Below are 16,642 nucleotides of genomic sequence, written 5' to 3' on the forward strand. Positions count from 1 at the left end.
CGCCCGTGTGTCGTCCTCAGGACTCAGACTCAGTGCTATAGACAGTCTCATTATAAACGCCCGTGTGTCGTCCTCAGGACTCAGACTCAGTGCTATAGACAGTCTCATTATAAACGCCCGTGTGTCGTCCTCAGGACTCGGAGTCAGTGCTATAGACAGTCTCATTATAAACGCCCGTGTGTCGTCCTCAGGACTCAGACTCAGTGCTATAGACAGTCTCATTATAAACGCCCGTGTGTCGTCCTCAGGACTCGGAGTCAGTGCTATAGACAGTCTCATTATAAACGCCCGTGTGTCGTCCTCAGGACTCAGACTCAGTGCTATAGACAGTCTCATTATAAACGCCCGTGTGTCGTCCTCAGGACTCGGAGTCAGTGCTATAGACAGTCTCATTATAAACGCCCGTGTGTCGTCCTCAGGACTCAGACTCAGTGCTATAGACAGTCTCATTATAAACGCCCGTGTGTCGTCCTCAGGACTCAGACTCAGTGCTATAGACAGTCTCATTATAAACGCCCGTGTGTCGTCCTCAGGACTCAGACTCAGTGCTATAGACAGTCTCATTATAAACGCCCGTGTGTCGTCCTCAGGACTCAGAGTAAGTGCTATAGACAGTCTCATTATAAACGCCCGTGTGTCGTCCTCAGGACTCAGAGTCAGTGCTATAGACAGTCTCATTATAAACGCCCGTGTGTCGTCCTCAGGACTCAGAGTCAGTGCTATAGACAGTCTCATTATAAACGCTCGTGTGTCGTCCTCAGGACTCAGACTCAGTGCTATAGACAGTCTCATTATAAACGCCCGTGTGTCGTCCTCAGGACTCAGAGTCAGTGCTATAGACAGTCTCATTATAAACGCCCGTGTGTCGTCCTCAGGACTCAGAGTCAGTGCTATAGACAGTCTCATTATAAACGCCCGTGTGTCGTCCTCAGGACTCGGACTCAGTGCTATAGACAGTCTCATTATAAACGCCCGTGTGTCGTCCTCAGGACTCAGAGTAAGTGCTATAGACAGTCTCATTATAAACGCCCGTGTGTCGTCCTCAGGACTCAGACTCAGTGCTATAGACAGTCTCATTATAAACGGCCGTGTGTCGTCCTCAGGACTCGGAGTCAGTGCTATAGACAGTCTCATTATAAACGCCCGTGTGTCGTCCTCAGGACTCAGACTCAGTGCTATAGACAGTCTCATTATAAACGCCCGTGTGTCGTCCTCAGGACTCGGAGTCAGTGCTATAGACAGTCTCATTATAAACGCCCGTGTGTCGTCCTCAGGACTCAGACTCAGTGCTATAGACAGTCTCATTATAAACGCCCGTGTGTCGTCCTCAGGACTCGGAGTCAGTGCTATAGACAGTCTCATTATAAACGCCCGTGTGTCGTCCTCAGGACTCAGACTCAGTGCTATAGACAGTCTCATTATAAACGCCCGTGTGTCGTCCTCAGGACTCAGACTCAGTGCTATAGACAGTCTCATTATAAACGCCCGTGTGTCGTCCTCAGGACTCAGACTCAGTGCTATAGACAGTCTCATTATAAACGCCCGTGTGTCGTCCTCAGGACTCAGAGTAAGTGCTATAGACAGTCTCATTATAAACGCCCGTGTGTCGTCCTCAGGACTCAGAGTCAGTGCTATAGACAGTCTCATTATAAACGCCCGTGTGTCGTCCTCAGGACTCAGAGTCAGTGCTATAGACAGTCTCATTATAAACGCTCGTGTGTCGTCCTCAGGACTCAGACTCAGTGCTATAGACAGTCTCATTATAAACGCCCGTGTGTCGTCCTCAGGACTCAGAGTCAGTGCTATAGACAGTCTCATTATAAACGCCCGTGTGTCGTCCTCAGGACTCAGAGTCAGTGCTATAGACAGTCTCATTATAAACGCCCGTGTGTCGTCCTCAGGACTCGGACTCAGTGCTATAGACAGTCTCATTATAAACGCCCGTGTGTCGTCCTCAGGACTCAGAGTCAGTGCTATAGACAGTCTCATTATAAACGCTCGTGTGTCGTCCTCAGGACTCAGACTCAGTGCTATAGACAGTCTCATTATAAACGCCCGTGTGTCGTCCTCAGGACTCAGAGTCAGTGCTATAGACAGTCTCATTATAAACGCCCGTGTGTCGTCCTCAGGACTCAGAGTCAGTGCTATAGACAGTCTCATTATAAACGCCCGTGTGTCGTCCTCAGGACTCGGACTCAGTGCTATAGACAGTCTCATTATAAACGCCCGTGTGTCGTCCTCAGGACTCAGAGTAAGTGCTATAGACAGTCTCATTATAAACGCCCGTGTGTCGTCCTCAGGACTCAGACTCAGTGCTATAGACAGTCTCATTATAAACGGCCGTGTGTCGTCCTCAGGACTCGGAGTCAGTGCTATAGACAGTCTCATTATAAACGCCCGTGTGTCGTCCTCAGGACTCAGACTCAGTGCTATAGACAGTCTCATTATAAACGCCCGTGTGTCGTCCTCAGGACTCGGAGTCAGTGCTATAGACAGTCTCATTATAAACGCCCGTGTGTCGTCCTCAGGACTCAGACTCAGTGCTATAGACAGTCTCATTATAAACGCCCGTGTGTCGTCCTCAGGACTCGGAGTCAGTGCTATAGACAGTCTCATTATAAACGCCCGTGTGTCGTCCTCAGGACTCAGACTCAGTGCTATAGACAGTCTCATTATAAACGCCCGTGTGTCGTCCTCAGGACTCAGACTCAGTGCTATAGACAGTCTCATTATAAACGCCCGTGTGTCGTCCTCAGGACTCAGACTCAGTGCTATAGACAGTCTCATTATAAACGCCCGTGTGTCGTCCTCAGGACTCAGAGTAAGTGCTATAGACAGTCTCATTATAAACGCCCGTGTGTCGTCCTCAGGACTCAGAGTCAGTGCTATAGACAGTCTCATTATAAACGCCCGTGTGTCGTCCTCAGGACTCAGAGTCAGTGCTATAGACAGTCTCATTATAAACGCTCGTGTGTCGTCCTCAGGACTCAGACTCAGTGCTATAGACAGTCTCATTATAAACGCCCGTGTGTCGTCCTCAGGACTCAGAGTCAGTGCTATAGACAGTCTCATTATAAACGCCCGTGTGTCGTCCTCAGGACTCAGAGTCAGTGCTATAGACAGTCTCATTATAAACGCCCGTGTGTCGTCCTCAGGACTCGGACTCAGTGCTATAGACAGGCCGCAGTGCTGGTGGTGAGCGAGATGACGTCTGGAGACTGTGAGCGGCCGGTGAGGGGACTTCAGTGGATCAGTGCCGGTGTGAACGATGTCCTCGCCTGTCCTCTGAAGAGATACGCCAGGAGTGTGGATCATCCCTCCATCCAGTGGTACAAGGTACAAACCCTTCATTCAAGTCACATTTATTTATATAGCGCTTTTCACAATACAGGTTGTATCAAAGCAGCTTCACAGTGATAACATGAAAGTAGTACAACACAGATCAATAATATTGTTAAATATTAAATAACCCCGGCTAAGCGAGCCAAAAGCAAGGCGACAGTGGCAAGGTCAGATTGGATGGAGAAAAAAGCTTGGGAGAACCCAGGCTCAGTCGGGGGCCAGTTCTCCTCTGCCTTACATTCATATTGTTTATATATAAATAAAAATATTGTTTATGTATAAAACGGCTCCATAACATATCGCAGGCGTTGAGTCGTCTCTTCACAGGCGTTGGGGCATCCGAAATCCCCGTGAGAGGCTGGAGACAAAACTGGACCTGACGAACGCCATTTTTAACAGCAGAAAGGCAGATGGGAAATAATTAGCATAGCTGATGTTCATAATGATTTCCGACCCGTTTGTCTAAAAGGCTGTCGAGCCCCACTGGTGCGTTAAGCAGTTTCAGTGGCAAACGGTTCCGTATGGCATAACAGAGGACTAGAAGGTAAGCATTATGTGAATGCTTGACTAAAGAGATGCGTCTTTAATCTAGTTTTGAACTGTGTTAGCGAGTCAGAGGCTCGGACCGTATCGGGAAGGCCATTCCAGAGTTTTGGAGCTAAATGCGAGAACGCCCTCCCTCCTTTACTGGACTTCGATATCCTAGGAATGACCAGAATTGGATTGTAGGGCGAAAGAAGGTCCGTTAAGTACATAGGTGCTAAACCATTTAGGGCTTTATAGGTCAGTAGCAGTACTTTGTAGTTGATGCGGAACTTAATAGGTAACCAGTGTAGAGATGATAAAATCGGTGTTATATGATCATATTTTCTTGACCTAGTAAGAACTCTAGCAGCTGCATTTTGTACTAACTGTAGCTTGTTTATTGAGGATGCAGGACAACCAGCTAATAAAGCATTACAGTAATCTAGTCTCGAGGTGACCCCCGTACGGGTCAGCGTTTCCGTCGAGGCCTTGAAGGAATAACAGTTCTGCCATTAATTACTCGCCTCTAATGTTGCTTACACAAAACACAAGATATTCATATTTTCCTAAAAATAAAAGATTATAATTTAAATAAAACCGCACCGGCGGGAGAAAGTGGAGGAGCAGATTGAGGAGAGAGAGAGAGAGAGAGAGAGAGAGAGAGAGAGAGAGAGAGAGAGAGAGAGAGAGAGAGAGAGAGAGAGAGAGAGAGAGAGAGAGAGAGAGAGAGAGAGAGAGAGAGAGAGAGAGAGAGAGAGAGAGAGAGAGAGAACTAAACTGGCTCTAATAAGAAATAAATAGGGGAACTAATGCAGAAGGTTAACTGATGCCCGTTGCTTTTAAATGTTGTTTTTCTTTAATATGTACTTGTGTCTCTGTGTTAAGGCGCTAGCAACGCCAAGATTATGGGTTCAATTCCCAGCAGAATTATAAACATTTACACCATCAGTGCAGCATACATGCCAAAAAGTGTCAATTCATTAATGAAAACTATGATGAAAAATGTTACTACCATTTTTTTTCCGACGAGATGATGACGAGACGACCCTCATTAACGATAACTGTGACTATATCAACATGCAATTTTGTTGATGAAAAGACAAGAGGAAAAAAAAAACTTTACCAAAATCTATTTTTTGTGGCGGAAAATAGACTAAATATTACTGACTGTTTTTAACAGGCCACTATGAGCCTTTGTTTGCCAGATATCAGGAGCTTAAATCCCCAATCAGAGCTTTTCTGTTAAAAGGAAACATTTTCTGCTGTCTTCTCTGATCCTTAGAGCTGTGAACCTCTTCAAGTAGATGAGAAGTTTACTCCAAACGAAGAACTTCTTCACATACACAAAGTGCATCTCGATGATGCTGGATTGTACACCTGCAAAATGACCTTTAGTTTAGGTGGAGTCGTCGGTGAAATGGCTGAATCTGTGGAGTGTGAAGTTCACGGTGAGCATTATGAAAGCTTGTATGTGTACATCTAGGCCCTGTTCACACCTGCTATTATCATCTATTAACATGCCTTTCATATCCAGACTGCATTTACACCTTCATTTCAAGTGTGATCGGATAGAGATCGCACTAACCTCTCCAAAATGCAAATCCACTCTTACATATTACACAAGAGATGCATTAACTCAAACATTTCCATAATCTTCCCAATTTTAAAAATATTGCTAAATAATGCAAAATACTTTCCTTTACTTTTCGTTTCCTTACGAAACCTTCAGTGACGGATGTTAATAGAAATAAGAAGTAAAATAAGGATGAGAAGTTTTAAAGTGAAGAAGTGTAATTCAGTTTTAATTTCTTGTATAAATTGTTGAGCGAATCCCAATAACACATGTGTTCTGGAGTTTCAGAAACAATCAGAACATTTGAGGAAAAAAGACAGACAAAAGCAATGCAATTGCAAATACTTCAGCATCTCTTTTATATTTAACAATGTTATCTGATATTTCACCTTTTACAAACATATTCTTTCTAGCACTGTCCACGTATTCTCTCTAACCACAATGAAATTATACTGTTAAATATAAACCTGAACCGCCAGTAGAGGGATCAGAGAGACACCGGTGACATCAGACCATATTTACACACTTATTTAGCTCTGATTGACGGATGTGAATAATCATGCATAACAGATAAATGCTCTAGAAATACTTTAATTTTATCTCAATTTAATTTATAAGAAACTAAAACTAAAGCATTTTTCTTTCAATATTTTGTCAATTTGCTTTTTAATGTGTTCTTTGTTTATGATTATCGCAGATGAATATTTAGAGAAACCAAGGTTGATTGAGCCAGTTAATGAGATCATCAAAGTTGAGAGAGGTAAGCTGGACATTTCTTTTAATTATCTGAATATATTTATTTATTCATGTATCTTTTATTTCTCTCAGATTTTTAGATACTCATATGTTCTGTACACTCAAAGTTCAGTTACTTGAGCAATAAACCACATCCTGCAACTAAATTCACTGCAACCCTTTTACAATAAGGTTTAATTTCCTGACATTTAGCATGAACAATATTTCTCAAACATTTCTTGGTCACACTTTACAATAAGGTTCATAAGTTACATTATTTAATGTTTTAACTAACATGAACTAACAACAAGCAATACATTTGTTACATTAATTATTAATGTTAGTGAATAAAAATCCAGCTGTTCATTGATTGGTCAGGTTAGTTCACAATGCATTAACTAAATTTACCAAATACAGCATTTGATTTTAATAATGCATTTGTAAATGTTGAAATTAATATTAATTAGAATTAATGAATGCTGTAGAAGGATTTTTGCGGTCTGAAATCAATTGCTCTGGTCGCCTCGCTGTCTTGCTGCCGTGTGCTTTGCGTCTAAACTCCGTACAGCTTTCTGTTTTGAATCTCTTTTTACTATCATTCCTTGTTGTTAATATCGCTAAACATATCTGGTAACACTTTAGAATACTGTATCTTACTTACTGCATAACTAATAAGGAATTAATGAAGAACTAATAGGTAATTCTTTATTAACACTTAAGTCACTACTGTTAACTACTAAGGAAGATGTGTTAACTGATCAGTATGTAATATAATTTTATGATTGTGTTAAGTATCAGTTAGTTAATCAATAGCTAATGAATTCTGTCATACCTCCTGAAGAACTACTATTAATTATCTATTAATTAAGGTTCAAGAAAAATAACTATGAAGTAACTACTAATTAACAGTCATACACAGTAGTCAGTTTGTCATTCTTCAGCACTAATAAGAAAGATAAGTGCAGACATTTACCTATAGGCTATGATCTGCAAATAAGCAAAAACATCTCATGTATATTACACCTTATTATTATACTTAGTTCTTATACATTTTAAACTTATTTTGCACCATTCAAGTTCGGGCAATATCGCAGTCGCCACATACACTGAGTCTGGGTTCTCCCGAGGGGTTTTCCTCCATTCTGTCCCTGATGGAGTTTTGCTTCCTTGCCTCTGTTGCCTTTTTCACCTCTCTTCGCCTTTGTCGCCATTGGCTTTTGGCTTGCTTAGTTGGGGACATTTAACATTTAATTTTAAATTTAACAATACTATTACAACATTGTTTTCCTGTTATCACTGTGAAGCTGCTTTGAAACAATTTGTATTGTAAAAAGCGCTATATAAATAAAGGTGACTTGACTTGACTCGACAGTGATTTGGTGACGCAAGAGCGCGGGCATTTGCATCCTCCTCTGGAGAGTTCTCAGCGCCGGGGATTTGGTGCATTTCTTTAGCCAAATACAGATTTATTTAATCCATAAAATCATTACTGTGCTGTAAATCATTTGTTTTATGCAAGGCAACATACAAGGACACGATGTCAGTTACCCTATAGCTAGCTAAATCTATTTACATCAGATGTTAACATCTGTTCCCAGAGCTGTGCACTGTTATGGGCAGGTTATGAAGTCAAGTACTTTTTTTTATTCTAAAATGTTTGTTAAATGAGTTTAAATGTAAACAGTATTATACATGTTAAAACGAAATAAAAATTTTGCTGTATTAAAAAATGTTCTCATCTGAAATAAAGGAAGATATGTAAACTAGTAATTGTCGTGTATTTTACAAAGGTTTAGATGATTACGTTAATAAATATAGGCTATATATTTTACAGCAAGTTTGATTTGAGTATGTGGTAATTCTTTATTAATTACTATTGGGTTCCCTATATTGTCACTTTAGAATACTGTTTCAGGTTCTAAGTAATTCCTGAAGGACTATCTAATAATTATGTATTAATTACTAATAAGTTCCCTATATTTTTGCTTTAGAAGACTGTTTCAGGTTATAAGTGATCAAAACGCCCTCATCCTCAATACACAGAAAACAGAGGAGATCATCTTTGGCAGCCCTCATGAGTGCCCCATTACACCATTAATCATTCACAATCAAATCTTCATTCAAATATCTTGGAGTGTATGTGGACAGCGACCTATCATGTAGACTACATCTGCAGCAAGGTTATTTTTTAAGGAGACTTAGGTCATTCGGAGCGAGTAGCGAAATCCTGTCTCTTTTCTTTGTGTCAACTATTCGAAGCAGTCTGCAGTATGGAGGCGCAGTGTGGTTTGGGGGCCTCTCAGCTCATTTGAAGGCCAGGATTTTTCGGCTCCGAATTTGTTCAAAATTGGTGGGACAGTCGGTTGAGAAGGCGTTTATTGAAAGTCATGAAGTACATACTGTACGATTGGCTCATAAAATCACCCAAGATTATTCCCATGTGCTGAATCAGGAGTATCAACTCCTGCCCTCTGGGAGGCGCTATAGGGTCCCAGAGTGCAGGAAGAACAAATACAAACACTCATTTGTTCCTCTGTCAATATCGATGCTGAATTAATGCATGAGGGGAAAGCAGTGATAGTTTCCCCCCACTTGTAGCTATTGAAGAATACCCATAATATTATTTAAGTACTTTTGTATACTTTTTATTGATGACTGTATGTTTTTGTTTTTAGTTTGTGTGTGTTATAATTGTTGGAGCTTGTGTTGCAAGACAAATTTCCGTGTACACGGACAATAAAGTACTATCTTATCTTATCTTAAGTAGCCTAATTCCTAGATAATTATTTGATAATTATTTATTAATTACTATTGGGTTCCCTGTATTGTCACTTTAGAATACTGTTCCAGGTTCTAAGTAATTCCTGAATAACTATTTAAAAGTTATTTATTAATTACTAATAAGTTCCTTATATTTTCACTTTAGAAGACTGTTTCAGATTATAAGTAGCCTAATTCCTGGATAATTATTTGATAATTCTTTATTGATTACTAATGGGTTCCCTCTATTTTCACTTTAGAATACTGTTCCAGCTTCTATTCCTGCAGAATTATTTGATACTTATTTATTAATTACTAATAAGTTCTCTATATTTTCAGTTTCCCTCAGTCGTTTCCTCAAATACATGAATTTACTCAGTGTCATTCGATGCTGAGGAAAACAGACACACACAGTACTAGATATAAAATATACCAATAATCTGAGGATAGTTTTGTATGACTGTTCAGTAGTTACTTCTTAGTTATTTTCTTGAATCTTAATTAGTAGATAATTAGTAGTAGTTCTTCAGGAGGTATGACAGAATTCATTAGCTATTGATTAACTAACTGACACTTAACACAATCATAAAATTATATTACATACTGATTAGTTAACACATCTTCCTTAGTAGTTAACAGTAGTGAAGAAGTAGTTAATGAAGAATTACCTATTAGTTCGTCAATAATTCCTTATTAATTCTGCAGTAAGTAAGATACAGTATTTTAAAGCGTTACCACATCTCTTACTCGTCAACCAGATATCTGACATTATCTAATTTGTTATGTCACATTGAAAAAAATCCCTATCGCTCGCGAAACGCTCTAGCCTTCCGCTAGCCTGTTAATCTGCCATCCGTGTTTGGCGTCTTTCTTTCTCGTGGCTTTTCGAATCCATCAAACAACTGTGGTGAGTAGGATCAGTCAACAAATACGGTGAGTCATGTCTTCTCTATTATTGTCATTTGCACTTCATGACACACACATGTATATAGCCTTCTTTGTCAGCGCTGAGGGATTACATGTGATAAATGCAGGGAGACAGTCAGGCTTCAGAACTAGAGACACGCATCCAAACTTTAATCGAGGATAGTAAGAGTGCAAGGGTTTTAGAGACCGCTTTGGATGCGCCTTGTATAGTGAACACTGTACATCGTTGGGTTCCGCTGTTCTGGCGATTCATGCTACCCATCGTGATTTGCTACTTACCGGTTATGCGCATGTGCAGACTCAGTTTTTGTTTTTTTTGTTGTTTTTTTTACAAAAGGTACATTTTCCTGTTATAATGTATAATTTCCCTTTAAAAAATGCTTACTACCATATGAATATTTGTATGGTCAGCCCTGTGAAGGCCTCATCGACACTGATCCTCTACTCGTCTCCGCACCGGCGCGACTCCGACCTCCAACCAGAGGAACTCGATAAATATTCTGAATGTTCTGATCCAGTCTGACCTCTGACCTGTAATCACACACTGTTCACTCATTGGCCAGAGGAGACCTGAGCGACTGAGTCTGGGTTCTCCCGAGGGGTTCTCCATTCTGTCCCTGATGGAGTTTGGGTTCCTCCACTGTTGGCTTTTGGCTGCTTAGTTGGGGACATTTAATATTCAACTATATTATTGATCTGCCTTACTTCATGTGGACATTGATGACGCAATTTTCTTCTAGAAACAAACTTGTTGTATTATTTTCCTGTTATCACCGTGAAGCGGCTTTGATACAATCTGTGTTGTAAAAAGCCCTAAATAAATAAAGGTGACATGACTTGACTTGTTCATTCTTGTTAACTAAGGTAGTTAACTAATGAACCTTACTGTAAAGTGTTATGTATATTTCAACATTTAATAATACATTATAAAAAATATATGTTGTGTCTGTTAATACTATTTAATGTTAATGAAGAACTAGGACCGAACAGTTGTATTTTCATTAACTAATGTTAATAAAGATGAATAAATACCATAGAAAATGCATTGATCGTTGTTATTTAACTAATGTTAACTAATGGGCTCTTGTTGTAAAGTGTTACAAAGCTAACTGTAAGTGTGTGTTACCTGTGAGAGTCAGAGAATAATATGAACTCCAGCTGTGTTTTGTTTTTTAGGTACATCCTTCAGGAAGGATTGTGTTGTTGTTGTGCCGGGAAAAGGCGTTCCCCAGGTGCCGGTGCTGTGGAAAGTTACCTCGGGATCTGAAGAGGAATTTATCTCCAAAAACACATCACATCGCATTTATCAGGAAACCATGAAGTGAGTACTGACTTTAGCTGTGTTTCAGATAAGACAAAGACATGGAATGAAGTTTGAATGAAACACATTAGTACATTGGTCAGTTATAAATAATATAATGTTAAGTTAAAAGTGTAACTGTATCGTTTTCTCTTAAAGTGAAAGCAGAACGGAGGAGGGTTTTGTGTTAGTGCAAACACTCTCCGTGTCAGATGTTTGGCAGGAAGATTTCTATCTAAACTTCACCTGTATGGTGATCGGCAGCCGAGGAACCCAGAGTGGACAGTTCTCCCTCATTCCTGCAGGTGCGACTCAACCGTCACATCATCACACATCACACCGTCACCACCGTCACATCACACATCACACTGTCACCACCGTCACACTGTCACCACCGTCACATCACACCGTCACACTGTTACCACCGTCACATCACACCATCACACATCACACTGTCACACCGTCACACTGTCACCACTGTCACACCATCACACTGTCACCACCGTCACACCGTCATCACCGTCACATCACACCATCACACATCACACCGTCACACTGTCACCACCGTCACATCACACCATCACACATCACACTGTCACACTGTCATCACCATCACATCACACCATCACACATCACACTGTCACACTGTCATCACCATCACATCACACATCACACCATCACACAACACACCGTCACACTGTCACCACCGTTACATCACACCGTCACACTGTCACCACCGTCACCACAGTCACATCACACCATCACACATCACACTGTCACACCATCACACTGTCACCACTGTCACACCATCACACTGTCACCACCATCACATCACACATCACACCGTCTCCACCGTCACATCACACCGTCACACTGTCACCACCGTCACCACCGTCACATCACACCGTCACACATCACACTGTCACACCATCACACTGTCACCACTGTCACACCATCACACTGTCACCACCGTCACACCGTCACATCATACCATCACACATCACACCGTCACACTGTCACCACCGTCACACGGTCACCACCGTCACATCACACATCACACCATCACACATCACACCGTCACACATCACACTGTCACACCATCACACTGTCACCACCGTCACACGGTAAAACTGTCACCACCGTCACACCGTCACACATCACACTGTCACACCGTGACACTGTCACCACCGTCACATCACACCATCACACCGTCAAACTGTTACCACCGTCACACTGTCACCACCGTCACACGGTCACCACCGTCACATCACACATCACACCGTCACACATCACACTGTCACACCATCACACTGTCACCACCGTCACACGGTCAAACTGTCACCACCGTCACACCGTCACACATCACACTGTCACACCGTCACACTGTCACCACCGTCACACCGTGACACTGTCACCACCGTCACATCACACCATCACACATCACACCGTCAAACTGTTACCACCGTCACACCGTCACCACCGTCACATCACACCATCACACATCACACTGTCACACCATCACACTGTCACCACCGTCACATCACACTGTCACACTGTCACCACCGTCACACATCACACTGTCACCACCGTCACATCACACCATCACACATCACACCGTCACCACCGTCACATCACACCATCACACCGTCACACTGTCACCACCGTCACATCACACCATCACACTGTCACCACCATCTCATCACACTGTCACACTGTCACCACCGTCACACTGTCACCACCGTCACATCACACATCACACCGTCACCACCGTCACATCACACCATCACACCGTCACACTGTCACCACCGTCACACCGTCACCACGGTCACCACCGTCACATCACACCATCACACTGTCACACCATCACACTGTCACCACTGTCACACCATCACACTGTCACCACCGTCACACCATCACACATCACACCGTCACACTGTCACCACCGTCACACCGTCACACTGTCACCACCGTCACATCACACATCACACCGTCACCACCATCACATCACACCATCACACTGTCACACCATCACACTGTCACCACCGTCACACCATCACACATCATACCGTCACACTGTCACCACCGTCACATCACACATCACACCATCACATCACACTGTCACACCGTCACACTGTCACCACCGTCACACCGTCACCCTGTCACCACCGTCACTATAAATTAAATCATCTGAAATAATCATTTGAATTATTGAATGTATTAAATGAATAATTACTCCTCATTTATGTTGATTCAACATAAAGATACGTGGACTCAATGTGTTAATATATGTGTTAATATTTTTATTATTAAACCATAACCCTAAGTTGTTTACTTATTTAAATAACATTTTGAATGCCCCTTTCTCCATTATTTAACCATATATCATTAACTAGTTTATTGACTTGTTCATTTTTGTAGATACCAGCATCTTTTCATAACACATTTGTCTTGTATATTGATTAAGTAGTTATTTATTCTGTTTACAGAATGACATGTTTTAAAGTTTATATTGCTTTCAAATGGTTTTGAAGATTGGTATGTGGAAAATAATATTTCTATAAGCAAGCATATGATGTACTTTCACTTGTCTATTATACCAGCAACACATGAACAGATTTCCACATCCACAGATCCGAATCTCTTCTTGCTTCTCGGGCTTGTCCTGGGGTCGGTGGCGCTGCTTTTCGTGACGGGAGCTTCTCTGTGCACCGTATTCAAGGTGGAACTGGCCTTGTGGGTCCGGACTGTGTTTCCATTCCTCTACAAAACCACAGGTACTCGTATAAACAGGAAATATACTTTTGCACATTAGCATTGTCGCGCAGTTACTTGGAAATAACACAGTTGCATTAACTGGAGTTCACACCTTCCCCTGCCATCAGAGCATTACAGGACATGCTGAAACTGTGTTTCTGGTGATGATTCTTCTAGATGGAGATGGTAAGCAGTATGACGCCTACATTGCCTACCCGAGAGTCCTTGATGGCTCGAGTGAAAAGGCTGAGGTGTTTGCCATGAGCACTTTGCCGCAGGTCTTGGAGGGCCGGTACGGTTATAAGCTCTTCATCCTGGGCCGGGACGGTCTACCTGGAGAAGGTAAAGAGTTTAGAACAAACCAGCGCTTCTTCACATTGGAAATCATTACAAACATTAGCTGTATTACAGTAGTGTGGGCTGCATGATTTAGGGAAAAAAAATCTATTTGGGAGTTTCGGTGTGTATATCTCACGCAAAATATTCCCAAACACAAATATAATGATGTTCTCATCATAATTCTATGTAGCTGATATTACAGACCCTGCAGTGTTGCGCTGAACTGTATTTTCCTTTTATGAAGTAATTTCAATCATATTTCAAGCAATTTAAAACTATCTTGTTGAACAGTGCACATCTAAATCATCCATTATTTATCGGCTTTAATGTATCGGCCAACTCTTGTTATCGGGCCGATAATGATAACATTATAGATGAAGATATATCGGCATCGTGGCCGATATATTGTGCGTCCCTAATGTGAGGGTAAATCCCGACGTTCTGCTCCTCGTGTTTGCAGCGGTGGTGGATGTGGTCGAGGAGGCTCTGACCCGCTGCCGTCGACTTCTTCTCCTCTACACCTCCACGTCTCTCTGCAGTCCCGAGGCGCTGGAGTGGGCCGAGCAGCAGACGGGTCTGCACCGAGGGCTCGTGGAGAACACCGTGAGCATCGTGCTCCTGGAGCTGGAGGAGATCCGAGAGCCCGACCGCCTGCCTCACTCCGTCAGACTCCTCAAGGAGAAACAGGGAGCGTTACAAGCCTGGAAGAGAAGGAAGAGGTGGATGTGCTGCGACTGGAAGACGGAGAAGCGCTCGACCTCTCTCGACCCCTCGGCTCGCTTCTGGAGGGAGGTGCGCTACCACATGCCTGTCAGAGGAAAAGCCAAAAACAGGAATTGGTTTAGTTTCTAGCTTGAAGTGATGCAGTCAGCAATCTGGAGGTGAAAAGCTTTAGCTATGTGTGGGTTTTTCTTAAAAAGATCTTAAAGAAAGAGTCTTTATTTGTACATTTATGAGCCAACCATAATGTAATAGAAAGAATGACAGCTTGACTGTCCACCACGGTTGCCTCCATCGGCCTGCCGGCTCTATTGTGCATGGAGGAGTCGGGTCCGAACTGGTGTGAAAATTAACAAAGTGTGACGTCATGCGCGTTCTCGTCTGCTTGAGCTTCAGTAATCGCTAGCAGTAGTGTTTCAAATGGACTCTGCGGCCAGCCTCCTCCGGCACAATCCAGAGACCCACGGGAACGAGCCGGAGACGGCTGCAGTTTCTATAACGGCCACTGGCGTCAGTAACGGCTCGACATTTCAGAACTTCCGCAATGCTCCAGCCTTTATTCCAGAGGTTGTTTTTTTAATTTTAGTAAAGATATATAAACAGATAAGCCAAACATGTCAGCTCCCACATGGATCTCAATATTACAGTCTTTTCTCTTTATTTTCGGAGACAAACAGAGTCTAATGTATTTTGACTAGACGTGTATTTTTGTTTTAGAGAGGTTCATTTTTTTAGATTTTTTTCTTCTTCTGGAGCCCAGTGGTTTCTCTGAAAACAACCTAAAAATATCCCCCACAGACCTCTAGATGGGAAGCCCCAGAGATCTGCCCTAGTCTGAAACCAGACCACAGTGTTTTCAGAGAACTAAGAGATCTTGCACACCACTCTTTCTATGGACACAAAATACAAAGCTGTAAATACTATGTCAGATGTAAAATATAAAGAAAATACAGAAATGATGTATATAAAAACCAAAAGATTGTATGTTTTTTGCTGCACACGTACTGTGCTCTTGTGTTCATGCTGTGATTGGATTCACAATCTGTGATATATTTCTTGCTTACTGTGTTCTATTTTACTTTTATGATTTTTACTCCAAATATTTTTACTTTTTTTATTTACTGTATGAATATTCATATTTAATATGAATATTCAATTCAGATTTATTTGTATAGCTCTATACAAAGTACAATAGAGGCCATATTACAATTTACAGTGATCTGTGATCAGAGGAAACCGTGTTATGCGTTTCAGAAATGTGCATATACAAACTCACAGTTAGTTAAAAATGTATCAATTTAAAAATGTAATAATTTAAGGCGGAAACAATGAGCTCATTGAAGTAATGAATACTTGTTTGTTAACAATTGATGATGACATCAAGAAAACTTGTAGCAATACGCATAGATTTTTTTAAGTGCCCCATGATGCTCTTTGGGATATCACCTTTCATATAGTGAGTAATAAAGATGTTATAGTGAATGTAAAAGCTCTGCAGTTTCACCTGTTTGTCATGTTCGTGTGATCTTCTCGATGTGCTCTTCTTCCACAGCGACCGACGGGCATCACGCCGCGAGTGTGAACATCACGAGGGTTAGGGTCCATTTGGGACAGAGAGCCGTTCGTCGTCAGTATATTTAAATGGAAATGCAATGCCATTGTACATA

At 41.9% G+C, this 16,642-nt stretch overlaps 1 protein-coding gene across 3 annotated transcripts in view; it reads left to right on the top strand.

Annotated features, from left to right (window-relative positions):
* Positions 1–16,464, top strand: part of LOC120479173 (interleukin-1 receptor type 1) — a 35,760-nt gene extending 19,296 nt beyond the window's left edge. For all 3 annotated transcript variants that reach the window (XM_089133529.1, XM_089133528.1, XM_089133530.1), the window contains 8 exons: positions 3,156–3,336; positions 5,150–5,315; positions 6,138–6,200; positions 11,039–11,183; positions 11,322–11,467; positions 13,793–13,936; positions 14,094–14,258; positions 14,716–16,464. In XM_089133529.1, the coding sequence (XP_088989655.1) occupies positions 3,156–3,336; positions 5,150–5,315; positions 6,138–6,200; positions 11,039–11,183; positions 11,322–11,467; positions 13,793–13,936; positions 14,094–14,258; positions 14,716–15,107 (1,402 nt within the window). In that variant the 3' untranslated portion in view covers positions 15,108–16,464. The remainder of the gene's footprint in view (positions 1–3,155; positions 3,337–5,149; positions 5,316–6,137; positions 6,201–11,038; positions 11,184–11,321; positions 11,468–13,792; positions 13,937–14,093; positions 14,259–14,715) is intronic.
* Positions 16,465–16,642: the final 178 nt, after the last annotated feature.

Source organism: Pimephales promelas, chromosome 7, assembly GCF_988280905.1.
Source record: "Pimephales promelas chromosome 7, fPimPro1.hap1.1, whole genome shotgun sequence".
NCBI classification, from domain to species: domain Eukaryota; kingdom Metazoa; phylum Chordata; class Actinopteri; order Cypriniformes; family Leuciscidae; genus Pimephales; species Pimephales promelas.